We start from the raw sequence: 17,847 nt of genomic DNA, 5'->3' as shown, positions 1-17,847 counted from the left end.
TTTCAGACATACAGTGGGGAAAAAAGTATTTAGTCAGCCACCAATTGTGCAAGTTCTCCCACTTAAAAAGATGAGAGAGGCCTGTAATGATAGGTATACCTCAACTATGAGAGACATAATGAGAAAAAAAAATCCATAAAATCACATTGTCTAGTTTTTAAAGAATTTATTTGCAAATTATGGTGGAAAATAAGTATTTGTTCAATAACAAAAATTCATCTCAATACTTTGTTATATACCCTTTGTTGGCAATGACAGAGGTCAAACATTTTCTGTAAGTCTTCACAAGGTATTCACACACTGTTGCTGGTATTTTGGCCCATTCCTCCATGCAGATCTCAGTGATGTTTTTGGGCTGTTGCTGGGCAACATGGACTTTAAACTCCCTCCAAAGGTTTTCTATGGGGTTGAGATCTGGAGACTGGCTAGGCCACTCCAGGACCTTAAAATGCTTTTACAAAGCCCCTCCTTCATTGCCCGGATGGTGTGTTTGTCATGCTGAAAGACCCAGCCACGTTTCATCTTCAATGTCCTTGCTGATGGAAGGAGGTTTTCACTCAAAATCTCACGATACATGGCCCCATTCATTCTTTCCTTGACACAGATCAGTTGTCCTGGTCCCTTTGCAGAATAACAGCCCCAAAGCATGATGTTTCCACCCCATGCTTTACAGTAGGTATGGTGTTCTTTGGATGCAACTCAGCATTCTTTCTTCTCCAAACATGACGAGTGGAGTTTTTACCCAAAAATTCCACTTTGGTTTCATCTGACCATATGACATTCTCCCAATCCTCTTCTGGATCATCCAAATGCTCTCTAGCAAACTTCAGAGGGGTCTGGACATGTACTGGCTTAAGCAGGGGAACACATCTGGCACTGCATGATTTGAGTCCCTGGCAGAGTAGTGTGTTACTGATGGTAGCCTTTGTTGCTTTGGTCCCAGCTCTCTGCAGGTCATTCACTAGGCCCCCCAGTGTGGTTCTGGGTTTTTTTTCTCACCGTTTTTATGATACTTTTGACATCCCAGGGTGAGATCTTGCAGGGAGCCCCAGATTGAAGGAGGTGTCTTCTATTTTCTAATAATTGCTCCCACAGTTGATTTCTTAACACCAAGCTGCTTGCCTATTGCAGATTTAGTCTTCCTAGTCTGGTGCAGGTCTACAATTTTGTTTCTGGTGTCCTTCGACAGCTCTTTGGTCTTGGCCATAGTGGAGTTTGGAGTGTGATTGTTTGAGGTTGTGGACAGGTATCTTTTATACTGATAACAAGTTCAAACTGATGCCATTAATACAGGTAGAAAAAGAAGTTACAGGTCTGTGAGAGCAAGAAATCTTGCTTGTTAGTAGGTGAGAAAATACTTATTTTACCAAGGAATTACCAATTAATTCATTAAAAATCCTACAATGTGATATCCTGTATTCTTTCCCCTGTTCTGTCTCTCATAGTTGACGTGTACCTATGATGAAAATTACAGGCCTCTCTCTTATCTCTATTTAAGTGGGAGAACATGCACAATTGGTGGCTGACTAAATACTTTTTTCCCCCACTGTATGTTATGGATTCCCATGAGAACTGTGGTGGCGGCCCTGATCATCACATCCCCATGGCTGCAGCCCAAATATCTATTGGTCTACCAGCCCAGGTGGCATATCATAGGCTGCTCCTTAATCAGGAAATTCCCTGCATGCAAGAGGCCTTGGGCAGCCACGTAACTTGCCAAATTAAAGAGCAAAATGAAACAAAAACTTCATACTAGCTGGGAAACCACTTTATAAATGAGCTAAACATATTTTTGTCATCTATAAAATGCGCTCAGCCCAATTTGCATCATGTTTTTGTAAAAATGGTGGGGAGATTTATCAAAACATGTGCAGGGGTAAAGTTGGGCAGTTGCCCATAGCAGCCAATCAGATTGCTTATTTTATCCTTATAGGCCTTTTTAAAAATAAAAGAAGCAATATGATTGGTTTCTATGGGCAACTGGACTACTTTTCCTCTGCACAGATTTTCATAAATCTCACAGGTATCTTTAAAACACTGTGCCAATCTTTTTGTATCCTGTTGCCATTGACTTCTGTTTAAGAATTTATCTAAACCAGAACAGAACGAAGAATTCCAGTTTTGAGTCCTGTAGCATTTCTATTTAATGAATTTTTTAAAATCAAAAATAAACATTACCTTTTAGCACATTGTAAAAACATGGTGTGAATGTGCTATATAGATATTCCTTATGTAAAATGTAATGGATTGCTGTACAAGGTAAAATAAAGCTTGGCTGTTAGTTTAACTTATAAATGGGGGAGACTTATCAAAACCTGTCCAGAGGAAAAGTTGCTGAGTTGCCCATAGCAACCAATCAGATTGCTTCTTTAATTTTTACACCCCTTAACGACCACGGACGTAGATTTACGTCCGTGGCCGCCTCCCATAATGTGAAGTGCGCTGAGAAGCTGAGCGCGCTTCGTATGTGCTGGGTCCCGATTGCTATCAGCAATTACGACCTGCGGCTAATACCGGACATAACCAATCGGGCTGATGTCCGGTATTAACCCTTTAGATGCCGCAATCAAAGTTGATCGCGGCGTCTAAAACGAGAGACTACGCTGCCTGTTGGCTCAGCGGAGCTGTTCGGGACTGCCGTGGTTAAATCGCAGCATCCCAACAGCTGAGAGGACAGCGGGAGGTGCCTTACCATGCTCCACGCTGTCCGATCGGCCTGAGATCCAGGCTTGAGCAATCGACTGCCGATAACACTGATCAATGCAATTCTATGACATAGCATTGATCAGTGTGGGCAATCAGTGTAATGCATGTTATAGTCCCCTATGGGGGGGCTATAACATTGCAAAACAAAGTGTAAAAAAGAGTTAATAAATGTGATTTAACCCCTTCCCTAATAAAAGTTTGAATCACCCCCCTTTTCCCATTTAAAAAAATAAACATATAAACATATGTGCTATGTGTGCGTGTATGTGTCGTATGTTCGTAAATGTCCAAACTATAAAAATATATCATTAATAAAACCGCACGGACAATGGCGTATATGTAAAAAGAAATTCAAAGTCCAAAACAGCGTATTTTTGTTCACTTTTTATACAATAAAAAGCGATCAAAAAGTCAGATCAAAACAAAAAGGTACCGATAAAAACTTCAGATCACGGCACAAAAATGAGCCCTCATACAACCCCTATACGGAAAAATAAAAAAGTTATAGGGGTCAGAAGAGGACAATTTTAAACATAGTAATTTTGGTGCATGAAGTTACATTTTTTTTAAAGTAGTAAGATAAAGAAAAACCTATATAAATTGGGTATCGTTGTAACTGTACGGACCTACAGGATAAATTTATGGTGTCATTTTTACCAAAAAGTGCACTGCGTAGAATCGGAAGCCCCCAAAATTTACAAAATTGCTTTTTTTTTTCATTTTTGCCCCATAAATATTTTTTTCTGGGTTCGCTGTAAATTTTGTGGTAAAATAATTGATATCATTACAAAGTACAATTAATGGGGCAGAAAATAAGCCCCATATGAGTGCAAAATTGAAAGTGTTATGATTTTTAGGAGGTGATGAGGAAAAAAACAAACGTGCAAAAACGGAAAAACCCGTGGTCCTTAAGGGGTTAGAGGCCTTATCAGAAATGAAAGAAGCGATCTGATTGGTTGCTATGGGCAACTTAACAACTTTTCCTCTGGACAGGTTTTGATAAATCTCCCCCATAATGTCAAGCAGGTCTTTAAATTCCATTGAGGGGTACTTATAAAAACCTTGTACTTCATTATTTTGGCTGTAGTTTGTCTCTATTTTTGGTGCAGTTGCTTTTTAGAGACAAATAATTGCGACAAGTCGTGATTTCAGTTGCATTCATGCAGTGGTCAGGAATGTATGATCAGCGACTTTTTAGTTTGTCGCATATTTTGGCGCAGCTACGCTTATTTAGGCTCAATTCTACACCAGTACTGACATGCCTTAGAAACTGGCTGTGGGCAGCATTATTAAAATGTCGCACATTATTAAATTGTCGCAAACAAAGTCAAAGAGAAATTTGATCAGCACCAGATTTATCACATGCCCTGCGCCATGTAATACATTTGGTGCAGGTACACAGTTTTCACCATGTGAATAAATGGAGTAAAAAGTTGTGCACCTCTTTTTTTTCATGAATACCCCCCCCCCCATTGTGTCTTGTTGAAATGAGGCTTCTGATAGTGTGATGTACGCAATGCATTATTCCTAAACAACTCTTTTTCCAGGAATATTGTATTTACATTTTTTTATGCAAATGCATAGTGCTAAAGCTTTCACAGTGTTACCTACATGTCTTTTGTGTGTATAATGTTCAAAATAGTTCAGAATGGTACCACATTCTGTAATTTCCAAGTATTTCAGAATTGCTTACATGGAATACAAAACAAATGATGAATATAATGGGAGGGGGGATCAGTAATGTTGTATAATATGCCCAATTGTTGTTTATAGAAAATTGACCTTTAGTACACACAGAATTACATTATTTCAGCCACAATTAAATGATTTAGCGTGTTCTTTATTTTTTAGCCTATTTAGGTATAAAAAAATAATTTAAAAAAGGCATTTTTTTTTTTCTAACAACTACAAAAACAGTACTAATAGTATAAAAAGGGAGGCAGTCCTGCTAGGCTAGGTAAGAGTAAAAGATATATGGTCAAAAATTGGAAAGAAGAGAAAGAGAAGACGTGTCTAAAATAGCATAAAATAATGACATTTATTTAGAAAATGATGTGAGGTCTGCGGCAAGGCCCTTGTCGCAGACTGGTCACTAGATAAAATGTTTACAATGGTATAAACTAAATATATAAAATATAAACAGTGATATTGCACTTCAACAATTGGACAATGAGACAATGAAAGTGGGGCAATGGGACATTAGTAGTTATGCTGTAAAGTCATATTATAGGAGCATGAAAGTGCATGGCAAAAAAGTTAATAATCCAACAGGGCAATTTTCAGTAGTGTTGGAGCCTCCCAGATTGGTGCCCACTATAAGGGTATGTTCACACTGAGGAATTGGAGAGGAATTTCCACGAGTAATTCTGCTCGTTTTTTCCTCTCCAAATCATTCAGCAGTGAAAATCCCCATAGAGTTGTACAGAATTTCTGCCCCTCAGTTCACACTGAGGAATTTCCTCAAGTAGAATTCTGACGAGGAAGTCTGTTCCGCTTGAAGAAAGAACATGTTCTTTCTTTCAGGCGGAATCAGCGTCGTTCTCCCATAGAGATCAATGTAAATTTTTTCAGTCAGAATCATTTCCACGCAGAATTGGCAAGGAATTTCCGCATGAAAAAAAAAGAGGATAATATATATATATATATATATTATACTCTTCTCCTTCTCTGCTTGAAATTTTCATTTCTGCGTGTGGAATTCTGCTCGAATTCCGCGCCAATTCCGCTCCAAAATGGCATATGACAACTTAAGCACCACCTGCTAAATAGGATACACACTTTCTGTGTCATATTAGGATGAGTTCATGCTGCTTTTAAGCAGTGCATCACTGATATGCGTGAGCATCCAGCCAAGAAAAGAATTCTGATGTATACTGTGGCGTACTAAAGTAGACCCCATTCATTTTAATGGCCCAAAAATGGTTACCTAGTCACTATGTTTGGGTCCCTTTATTCTGGTATATGCTAATTTAGTAGGAATAGTTCAGTAGAACACATTATTGAGTTCTGTTAAATGAGCAAATACTAGTGAAAAGTGGGTCAAACGTAGTCACTAGGTGCCAATCAAGTGAATGGGGTCCACTGCAGTATGCCACAGTATACTTTGGCATCTCTTTCTTGGTGAAATGCCGATGTATACCCCTAATGTATGGCAGTGTAAACCCACCATTATTATTACATTTAGCCATGTTTTTAGAGCCTTTTCAAAAAAAATTGGGGGAAAAGTAACATTATTGTCTCAACACATAATCATAAATATGATGTTTGCCATGTACTCCACTTTTCAGTGTAGTTTGCTAAAGAATCCTTCCACATTTTGCTCAGTAAAAACTGCACAGATAAGTTTAAAAAGTTTGGACTCCATAGATGTAATATAGTGAATGGATGTGAAAGTTTCCTGTATACCCTATTTGACTTCAGCTGTGATCATTGGGAGCAGTCTACAGTTAGCAGTCCACGATGGCAATTTCAGGAACTGTATAGTAGAATACAACTGTAAATGGTGTAATAAAAGCATTACAATTAGAGATGAGCGAACTTACAGTAAATTCGATTCGTCACGAACTTCTCCTAGGAATGTATCCACCTTTTCCAGCCCATCGGAGCACCTGAAAGCTGAACTAATTTATGCAGGAAAAGGCATCAACTGCCGAGCCGAGAAGTTTGTGATGAATCGAATTTACTGTAAGTTCGCTCATCTCTAATTACAATATCCAGATGTACATTATATTGCATTTTGTACTGTATATCAATACCTTATTTAGAAAAACTTGACAAAAAAACAAATGTCACTTATTTATCAAAAATGCATTTTTAATAAAATATAAACAGTTTCATAAATAATATATACAAATGCAGTAGAAAGAATAGCTTAGAAATAGGTTGGTTCTTGGTATAACAGAGCAACTGTTCTTCTGCAATGTCAGTCATTCTGCTCAGGGGTGGATCAATTTGGTGGAGGCCTCGGGGCTAAGAATTGGATGGGGAGGAGCCTTTCATTTTATCGATGATATTCAGTAGCACCCACTTCATGTTAACCCCTTATGTCATATGAAATCATCTCCCCTAAGTGAGTCTCTGGAGGGTCTTCATTATCACAATAGCACATATGGTGCTGAAACTCCCATGTCAGCTGCCAGATAGGGCATAAAGGGGTACTCCGGTGGAAACATTTTTTTTTTTAAGTCAACTGGTGCCAGAAAGTTAAACTCATTTGTAAATTACTTCTATTTAAAAATCTTAATCCTTCCAGCACTGCTGTATAATACAGAGGAAGTTCTTTTATTTTTGAATTTCTTTTCTGTCTGTCCACAGTGCTCTCTGCTGACACTTCTGTCCATGTCAGTAACTGTCCAGAGCAGAAGAGGTTTGCTTTGGGGAATTGCCCCTGCTCTGGACAGTTCCTGACATGGACAGAGGTGTCAGCAGAGGTCAGACAGAAAAGAAATTACAAAACAAATGAACTTCCTCTGTATTATGCAGCAGCGGATTAGTACTGGAAGGATTAAGATTTTTAAATAGAAATAATTTAAAAATCTGTTTAACTTTCTGGCACCAGTTGATAAAAAAAAATGTTTTCCATCGGAGTACCCCTTTAAACCCTTGCCGCAAATGGACGTACATTCATGTCCATTTGCGGCTCCTGAGGTATGATGCGTGGTCAGCAGGTAAGCGCGCATCATACCGGTGGGTCCCGGTTGCTATAGGAAACCAGGACCCACAGCTAATGCCGAACATTGCCGATCGGGCTGATGTCCGACATTAACCCTTTAGATGGAGCGATCAAACTTGATCGCCACATGTAAAACGAAAGTAAAAATTGCCGGTTAGCTCAGTGGTGCTGTTCGGGACTGCCGTGGTGAAATTGCAGTGTCCTGAACTGCAGGACACGAGGAGGATCCCTACCTGCCTCCTCGCTGTCCGATTGCCGAATGACTGCTCCATGCCTGAGATACTGGCAGGAACAGTCGAGCGGCGATAACACTGATCAATGCCATGCTATTGCAGAGAACAGTGTAAGAGATCTGTGTATGCAAAAAAAAAACGTTAAAAAAAAAGTTTATGTGATTTAACCCCTTCTCTAATAAAAGTTCAAATCATCCCCCTTCACGGCGCAAAAAAAATGAGCCCTCATACCGCCCCTTATATGGAAAAACAAAAAAAGTTATTGGGGTCAGAAGAGGACATTTTTCAATGTATTAATTTTGGTGCATGTAGTTTTTTTTGTATTAAAATAAAATCAAACCTATATAAGTTGGGTATCCTTGCGACCGTATGGACCTACAGAATAAATATAAGGTGCAATTGTTACCAAAAACTGCACTGTGTAGAAACGGAAGTCCCAAAAATTTACAAAATGGCTTTTAAAAAAAAAAGAAAAATTGGCCTCACAAATATTTTTTTTCTGGTTTCGCCGTAGATTTTGTGGTGAAATTATTAATAGTATTACAAAGTAAAATTGTTGGCGCAAAGAACAAGCCCTCATATGGATTTTTAGGTGGAAAATTGAAAGTGTTTTGATTTTTAGAAGGTAAGGAGGAAAAAACAAAAGTGCAAAAATGAAAAATCTCCAAAGAGGGAAGGGGTTAAAGTCCCATAGACAGTGAATGGAGCTTTTTCTTAAAGGGGTACACAGATTTGTAAATTACTTCTATTAAAAAAAGTTTTAATCCTTCCTGTACTTATTAGCTGCTGAATACTACAGCGGAAATTCTTTTCTTTTTGAAACACAGAGCTGTCTGCTGACATCACGAGCACAGTGTTCTCTGCTGACATCTCTGCCCATTTTATGAACTGTCCAGAACAGCATATGTTTACTATGGGGATTTCCTTTTACTCTGGGCAGTTCCTAAAATGGACAGAGATGTCAGCAGAGAGCACTGTGCTCATGATGTCAGCAGACAGCTCTGTGTTTCAAACAGAAAAGAATTTCCACTGTAGGATTCAGCAGCTAATAAGTACAGGAAGGATTAAGATTTTTTAATAGAAGTAATTTACAAATCTGTTTAACTTTCTGGCACCAGTTGATTTAAAAAAAAAAAAGAAAAGTTTTTCACAGGAGTACCCCTTTAACTGCTGCTCTACTCAAGGGACATTTGACTTTTGTTCTTGTCATCAGTCGGAGCCCCATCAATCGCACCGATCATGTAGCTATCTGGTGGATAAGGTGTGGATGTTCATTCTGTTGATAATAGAGCCCTGTGTATGCTCAGTATAACATTGCACATACTGATGTAAATAAGAATTTTTCATGTACTATGTATGCTAGATATTTTCTAAGTAGGCCTGAGTAATTGACCTCATCCATTATTAGTGTAGTCCCTATCCTGTGAGATAAACAGTAGCTCTAGTAGCTGTTGGACATAAAGCATTATATACTATAAAAGGAACAATTTAGTATTTGATCTGTACAACATTTTCTACAAAAAAAATTGAAGAGAGTGTTTTCTAGTGTTTCGACTAAAGAAACAATAACAACTGGGTTACAGAAGGCCAAGCAGAGGAAGTTAATCTAGGAGCTTTTTATAACATTGTAATCTCTGCTAATACATGTATTATTAACTAATAGGAAATAAACCCACCCAGAAAGTGATAGACCCCAGCAACAAGCTGTAAGTGGGAATGTCCACTATGGACCTCACAAGCCCTGTTGTGGGTGAACCCTGTTGGTTCAGAATCTCAGCCCACTGGAGGATCCTTTGCTTCTCCGGAGAGCCAGTATGACTGTCTATAGAAATCTATATATTCGAACCGATATCACCAGCATCAGGCAGGTTTAACTATATGCCATCAATACAGTAGAATAATATAAAAAATGTTTTAGTTTTTTTTCTTTTTCAACTCCCAATATCCCAAGTAGTTCATTACAGCAGTCTATGTTAACAAGTATAGCGCGGCAGTAAGTATAATACTTTCATTTGAAGACCTCCATAAATTACATGGTGTCATTTTGCAACCAAACTTTGAAATGCGTAAGATAGGATCTGTATAGCACTTGACTCCTGACGTAGACAGTAATTCTTTTATACCGATCTTCTACTGTCTTTGTTGAATTTTTAGCTATGGAGTTCAGAATTGACAATCCCATATTAGACTGTCCTTAGTAAAACTTTTTTAGATTTTGTTTTGGCAGCTCGGAAGGAGGTAGGTTCTTTAGACAAAGTTCTTACATCAAGATTCCCACTGTCTCTCTTCTATACATTTTAGATAAACACTACCAAAATAGAAGGTCATACAAGTTCTGTGACTTGGGTAACTTGGAGGACTGTTCAAAATATGTTTAAACGGATAGGGACATTTTACAAAGAGGTAAGATTGGGAGCAGAGGCCCTGAGAGACTCCACTGTCTTGTTAAGTAGTTTCTTCTCTGAGGCTGAGGCTTCCAAATGAATATGGCACTGACAGGTCGATGCTTTGCTGTAGGTAACTGAGTGTTTATTGGCCTTTTTATACTTTCTAACAGAATTGGCAACTCTTTTAAAAATGAGGTAGAATATCTCACAAATACTTAGGATAATGCAGGTGGCAGAGGCTGCTACCATAAAATAGGTAAAAACCTTCTTTTCAGTTGGTCGCGCAATGTAGCAATCCACAATATTAGGGCAAGGATCCACGTTAGTACACTTCACAAGCCTTGGCAGGTCAAAGCTATCCCACATTTTATGAAGGATGTACAGGAATGCGATTTCTATTCCAGTTTTGAAGAAAAGGCTTAAAAGGTAGGTCCACCACAGACCACCATGTTTCTTGCCAGTGTTTTCATACAATTTATGACAATCATCTCCATTTTTTTGCTTGTTCTTTTTCTCTCGATCTTCTCTGTAAGCCACATGCATAATAACCAAAAGTGAAGGGCAAGTCACAAATATGAGTTGTAGAGCCCAAAGCCGGATGTGGGAAATTGGAAAATAGTGGTCATAGCAAACGTTGGTGCAACCTGGTTGCCGAGTGTTGCAATCAAAGTCTTTTTGTTCATCTCCCCATACTTTCTCTGCTGCGACCACATACACGAGAACTCGAAATACGAACACCACCGATAGCCAGATTCTTCCAAATGCTGTAGAATACTTGTTCACACCACTCAGGAGACCCTGAAATGTTTTCCAGTCCATTTTGAACTAGCTGCCTAAAAGAAAAAAAAAAAAAGAAAATAAATAATTTAGGATAGGCAATGGATCACTATGGAAACCATTTCTATCCAACATTATATAGTATATAATTAAAGTCTCCTTTCATATATTAATGTATTTGAACAACTTTGACCTCAGTGTTGTCTGTTAAATTTATCTGTTAGGTCAGTGAAGGCTAACCTTTTTGAGAACGAGTGTCTAAATCTGAACACTAAATCAACTTATTTATTTCAGAGTGCATGGGCGGAGCTACAAAAAGGAGTGACTAAAGGGGGAGGGTCCAAAAAGGGTGAAACCACTCAAAGCCAGTAATATGCCCTCTGTACATAATGTCCTTCTGTAGCCAGCCAGTAATATGCCCCCTGCTTTGCAAAGTTACCCCTCTGTATCCAGCCAGTAATATACCCCCTGCTGTACATAATATCCCCTCTGTATCCAGCCAGTAATATGTCATCTGCTGTACATAATAACTCCTCTGTATCCAGCCAGAAATATGCCCCTGCACATATGGACCCTCTGTAGCCAGTAATATTCTACCTACTGTACATGATGACTCACTGTAACCCTCTATGATGTCACAGCACAGGGATATTACATACAGCGACGTCACACTACAGGCATAATACACACAGCCACATCACAGTACAGGAATAATACACACAGCCACATCACAGTACAGGAATAATACACACAGCCACATCAAAATACAGGGATAATACACACAGTGATGTCACAGTACAGGGATAATGCACACAACAATGTCACAGTACAGAGATAATACACACAGTGATGTCATAGGACAGGAGAAATGCACACAAACACGCCAAAGTACAGGGATAATACACACATTGATGTCACAGTACAGGGATAATACACATAATGAGATCACAGAAAGTACAGGCATAATACACATAGTGATGTCACAGTACAGGGATAATAAACAGCAATGTCACAGTACATGGATAATACACACAGCAGCATCACAGGGCAAGGAAATAATACACACAGCAATGCCACAGTACAGGGATAATACAGTAACATTACAGTACCACCTGTACTGTAATGTCACTGTGCACATTATTCCAAAATTGAGACATCATTGTGAGCATTATCCCTGCACATTAGGAAAACCAGACTACTACACATACCCCATAAACTGCAGCTAGGTGAGGAGGACCAGAGAAGCTTAAAGGGGTACTCCGCTGGAAGACTTTTTTTTATTTTTTATTAACAGATGCTAGAAACTTAAAGGAGTAGTCCAGTGGTAAAAAAAACGTATCCCCTATCCTAAGGATAGGGGATAAGTTTCAGATCGCGGGGGGTGTGACTGCTGGGGCCCACCGTGATCTCCTGTACGGGTCCCTAACAGCCCACTGGAAGGGGGCGTGTTGACCACTGCACCAAGCGATGGCTAACACGCCCCCTCAATACAACTCTATGGCAGAGTTAGAGCGCTGCCTTCGGCAATCTCCGGCCAGTGAGCCGGGGCACTGTACAGAGAGATCACAGGGGGCCCCAGCGGTTGGACCCCTCGCGATCTGAAACTTATCCCCTATCCTTAGGATAGGGGATACGTTTTTCATCACTGGACTACCACTTTAAACAGATTTGTAAATTACTTCTGTTAAACAATCTTAAACCTTCCAGTACTTATCAGCAGCTGTATACTACAGAGGCAGTTATTTTCTTTTTGAATTTCCTTTTTTTCTGACCACAGTGCTCTCTGCTGACACCTCTCTCCATGTCAGGAACTATCCAGAGTAGGAGCAAATCTATCCTGCTCTAAACTTTCTGTGGAGCTTATAGCAGCTGATAAGTACTGGAAGGTTTAAGATTTTTAAATAGAAGTAATTTACAAATTTGATTAACTTTCTGGCACCTGTTGATTTAAAAAAAAAAAAAGATTTTTTTTCCCCCAGTGGAGTACCCCTTTAAATGAGATGTGGGGAAACAACTGCTTCCTATGTATACAGTGATAGGGCAAGGCATGGGCCAGAGCACGGTCGCTGGGTAGTATATATTCACATAGGTCATCCATTATTACGATGCTACCCACTGGTGGCTGGAGCAGGACAGTGGAGGCTGGAACACTGTATGGGACAGGGCAGGGACATCTTCTAGCAGGTGTGCCTTTGTGCACCACCTCTGCTAACAGCAGCCATTTCTCTTAAAGGAAAACGGTCATCTGTTCACCCACACTAAACCCAACACACTGGTTTATAGTGTGGGTGAACAGGAGACTGATGAGGGGTTAACGGGTAAAAAACATACCTGCTCTCCAGAGATCTGTCCCTCTGAAGATCGGCATCCATCTTTATTGAATTGTGCACTGGAGGCGGGCCCGCTGGCTCAGTTTGAATATAAATTTTCGGGGATCACGGTAGCGCTAAGTCGACGCAGCGCTCTCATGACCTGCGACAATGAATATTCAAATTGAGTTAGCGGGCCTGCCTCCAGCGCATAATTCACTGAAGATGGATGGCGGTCTTTGGAGGGACAGATCTCTGGAGATCTCCTGTTCACCCACACTATAGCACAGTGTATTGAGTTTAGTGTGGGTGAACAGATGACCGTTTTCCTTTAAAAAGTGCAGATGTACTTGGGAGGCTAGCTCAGAACAATGAGGGAAGCCTATGGCTCGCATGTCACCTGAGAAGCCCCTGCATGCCACCTCTGGCACGTGTGCCATAGACTCGCCATCAGTGTGTAAGGTTGTTTTCAGAAGGAACAGAAAGTCTTAAAATTAGGTAAATACAACCTCAGATGAACAACAACACATAGTAGAATTTACCTTATCTTTATTTATGCAAAGACGAAGCTGAAATATTAAGCGATGTGTGAAAATCTAAGTACATAACCCTCACACATATATCAGAATGTATATATATATATATATATATATATATATATATTAATAAACATTATTTTATATTTACAAAATAAATTATACATTTTATTTATTTTATATTTATTATAAAAATCCAGAAAAACACATTTAAAATAAGTTATAAATTGATTTGCATTTTACTTAATAAAATAAGTATTTGACCCCCTTGCAAAACATTACTTAGTACTTGGTGGCAATACCCTTGTTGGAGATCACAGAGGTCGGGCGTTTCTTGTAGTTGGCCAATAGGTTTGCACACATCTCGGGAAAGATTATGTCCTCCAAACTCCTCCAAAGGATAGGGATAAGATGTCTGATTGGGGGGTTCGGCTGCTGGGACTCCCCGTAATCTCTAGGCCGGCACTGTGGCGTTCTGAACAGGAAAGCTAGCTGCTTTCGTGTTCATGACATCATGCCATGCCCCTGTCATTCATGTGCTTCTTCTTTAGCTACTCCTTTGTTGCCATGGCCATGTATTTTGGATCATTGCATACTGGAATACCCCATCCCCAACCCATATTTAATGCCCTGGCTAAGAAAAGGAGGTTCTTACCCAACATTTTTTTCCCATTTATCTTAATTGATTTTTTTAAGACAATACATATGGACATCCATATTCTTCTATCAATAGGTCCATTTTAAAAAGACAAACTCAAGATTTGACACTACACGGACACTATATATATATATATATATATATATATATATATATATATACTGTATATATATATATATATATATATATATATATATATATATATATACTGTATATATATTATATATAAACTGTGGGGCAAAAGAGTCAGCCACCAATTGTGCACATTCTCCCACTTAAAAAGATGAGAGAGGCCTGTAATTTTCATCATAGGTATACCTCAACTATTAGAGACATAATGAGAAACAAAAATCCATAAAATCACATTGTCTGATTTATAAAGAATTTATTTGCAAATTATGGTGGAAAATAAGTATTTGGTCACCTACAAACAAGCAAGATTTCTGGCTCTCACACACCTGTAACCTCTTCTTTAACCCCTTAAGGACGCAGCTCATTTTCACCTTAAGAACGCAGCCCTTATTTGCAATTCTGACCACTGTCACATTAATAACTCTAAGATGCTTTTACCGATTATTCTGATTCTGAGATTGTTTTTTTGTTACATATTCTATTTTATTGGAGCGGTAAATTTTCGTCGTTACTTGCATCCTTTCTTGGTGAAAAATCCCCAAATTTCATGAACATTTTGAAAATGTTGCATTTTTCAAATTTTGAAACTCTCTGCTTGTAAGGAAAATGGATATTCCAAATAAATTTTATATTGATTCAGAAATACAATATGTCCACTTTATGTTGGCATCATAAAATGGACATATTTTTACTTTTTGAAAACATTAGAGGGCTTCAAAGTATAGCAGCAATTTTCAAAATTTTCATGAAAATTGCAAAATTTTAAGGGACAGATGTAACAGAACTACAACTCCCAGCATGCCTGGGCAGTCTAGGCATGCTGAGAGTTGTAGTTTTGCAACACCGTTTGGGCACCACTGTAATAGTGGTCTCCAAACTGTGACCCTCCAGATGTTGCAAAACTACAACTCTCAGCATGCCCAGACAGCCTTTGGCTGTCTGGGCATGCTGGGAGGGGCAGTTTGGCAACCACTAGGAAGGCAGCAGTAAAGATCGCTTTACTGACACCTTCCTTGATGCTCCACTGCGTCACCTCCCTACCTTTTTCCCCCTGATCTCCGCTGATGCCACTGATGATTGCCGGTCCCCACTGCATCATCTTCACAGGTACCGGCCGTCATCTTCTCCCCCCGTTCTGCCCGACATCCAGGGGTCCTTAAGGACTTGGGATGCAGGGCATATGCATATGCCCTGGGTCCTGAATAGGTTAAGAGTCTCCTATGTCCTCCACTTGTTACCTGTATTAATGGCACCTGTTTGAACTTGTTATCAGTATAAAAGACACCTGCCCACAACCTCAAACAGTCACACTCCAAACTCCACTATGTCCAAGACCAAAGAGCTGTCGAAGGACACCAGAAATTAAATTGTAGACCTGAACCAGGCTGGGAAGACTGAATCTGCAATAGGAGTGAAGAATTCAACTGTGGGAGTAATTATTAGAAAATGGAAGACCTACAATACCACTAATAATCTCTTGCGATCTGGGGCTCCATCTCACCCTGTGGTGTCAAAATGATCACAAGAACGTTGAGCAAAAATCCCAGAACCACACGGAGGGACCTAGTGAATGACCTGCAGTGAGCTGGGACCAAAGTAACAAAGGCTACCATCAGTAACACACTACGCCGGGGACTCAAATCATGCAGTGCCGAATGTGTCCCCCTGCTTAAGTCAGTACATGTCCGGGCCTGTCTGAAGTTTGCTAGAGAGCATTTGGATGATCCAGATGAGGATTGGGAGAATGTCATATGGTCAGATGAAACTAAAGTAGAACTTTTTGGTAAAAACTCAACTCGTCGTGTTTGGAGGAGAAAGAATGCTGAGCTGCATGCAAAGAACACCATCCCTATTGTGAAGCATAGGGTGAAAACATCATGCTTTGGGGATTTTTTTCTGCAAAGAGACCAGGACAACTGATCCGTGTAAAGGAAAGAATGAATGGGGCCATGTATTGTGAGATCGTGAGTGGAAACCTCCTTCCATCAGCAAGGGCAGATTGAAGATGAAACGTGGCTGGGTCTTTCAGTGTGACAATAATCCCAAACACTACACCTGGGCAACGAAGGCATGGCTTCATAAGAAGCATTTCAAGGTCCTGGAGTGGCCTAGCCAGTCTTCAGATATCAACCCCATAAAAAACCTTTGGAGGGAGTTGAAAGTCCATGTTGCCCAGCGACAGCCCCAAATCATCACTTCTCTAGAAGAGATCTGCATGGAAGAATGGGCCAAAATATCAACAACAGTGTATGAAAACCTTATGACGACTTACAGAAATGTTTGACCTCTGTCATTGCCAACAAAGGGTATTTAACAAAGTATTGAGATGAACTTTTGTTATTGACCAAATACCTATTTTGCACCATAATTTGCAAATAAATTATTTAAAAATCAGACAATGGGATTTCATGGATTATTTTTTTCTCATTATGTCTCTCATAGTTGAGGTATACCTATGTAAAAAATTACAGGCCTCTCTCATCTTTTTAAGTGGGAGAACTTGCACAATTGGTGGCTGACTAAATACTTTTTTGCCCCACTGTGTGTGTGTGTGTGTGTGTATATATATATATATATATATATATATATATATCTATATATAAACACAGATAATTTATATCTCATGTTATCTGCTAGTCACATGTTGTACCAACCTGACTATACACTTTCTTAGCATAACTGGGATGGTTTTTATTCCTGGAACATTAGCTGTTCGTAAACATAGTCAATATAAATACTAGCTGAGGCACAGATCATTATACATATAATATATTCATGTGCTTATTAAATCTGATGGTATATGTGATTACTGTAGTCAGTGCGTATGGTTGAAAAGCACACAGGCCCTAATTATTGAAGTGATTCAGCGGCTGTACCTCTAGCAATGTACTCAAAAAGTAGAATTTACATAGCATAAATCAACACATGAAAATCGTTTATCCGATAGTTTGACATTTTATTGTCTTACTTCCATTGCTAGAAAGTTGAAGATAATATGGACTGTATGTATAATTACTGTTTTTTAAACCTAACAGAGCCCTGATAAAATGTTACATTATTTACTTTCACATTATTGTACAAAACCTTTATATAATGCAGCACGTGCCATGAAATTCTGTTTTCCCTGCAACTATGACACATCTAACCAGTCAATCATATGCCTCAGTTGCTATATAGGTTTTTTTTCTCTTTTTTTAACAATACAATTTGTTTAATTCTCCTTTTTGTCACAATAGCATTATGTAAAAGTAAAAAAAAAAGCAAATTTCTTGACATGGAGTTTGAAAGAGTAATAGAAACAGTGTAATAGAAAAATAAAATGAAGGCATACTTACATGCCCTGATCCCCCACAACTGCTATTCCAACAGCTCCCAGTTCTTGCCCCTCAGAGCTGCTTCCTGGTTCCTGTGACCCACAGGAACTGCCTGTTAACCCC

General features: G+C 39.2%; 1 protein-coding gene across 1 annotated transcript in view; it reads right to left on the bottom strand.

Annotated features, from left to right (window-relative positions):
- Positions 1–9,363: 9,363 nt before the first annotated feature.
- The window catches only part of GJB3 (gap junction protein beta 3), a 94,124-nt gene continuing 85,640 nt past the window's right edge, over positions 9,364–17,847 (bottom strand). The window contains exon 3 of the mRNA XM_056560570.1: positions 9,364–10,831. Within this exon, the coding sequence (XP_056416545.1) occupies positions 10,005–10,817 (813 nt within the window). The 5' untranslated portion in view covers positions 10,818–10,831 and the 3' untranslated portion in view covers positions 9,364–10,004. The remainder of the gene's footprint in view (positions 10,832–17,847) is intronic.

Source organism: Hyla sarda, chromosome 2 (assembly GCF_029499605.1).
Source record: "Hyla sarda isolate aHylSar1 chromosome 2, aHylSar1.hap1, whole genome shotgun sequence".
Lineage (NCBI taxonomy): Eukaryota > Metazoa > Chordata > Amphibia > Anura > Hylidae > Hyla > Hyla sarda.
Note: the sequence above shows the minus strand (reverse complement) of the source record. Positions and strands in the feature narration are given on the sequence as shown.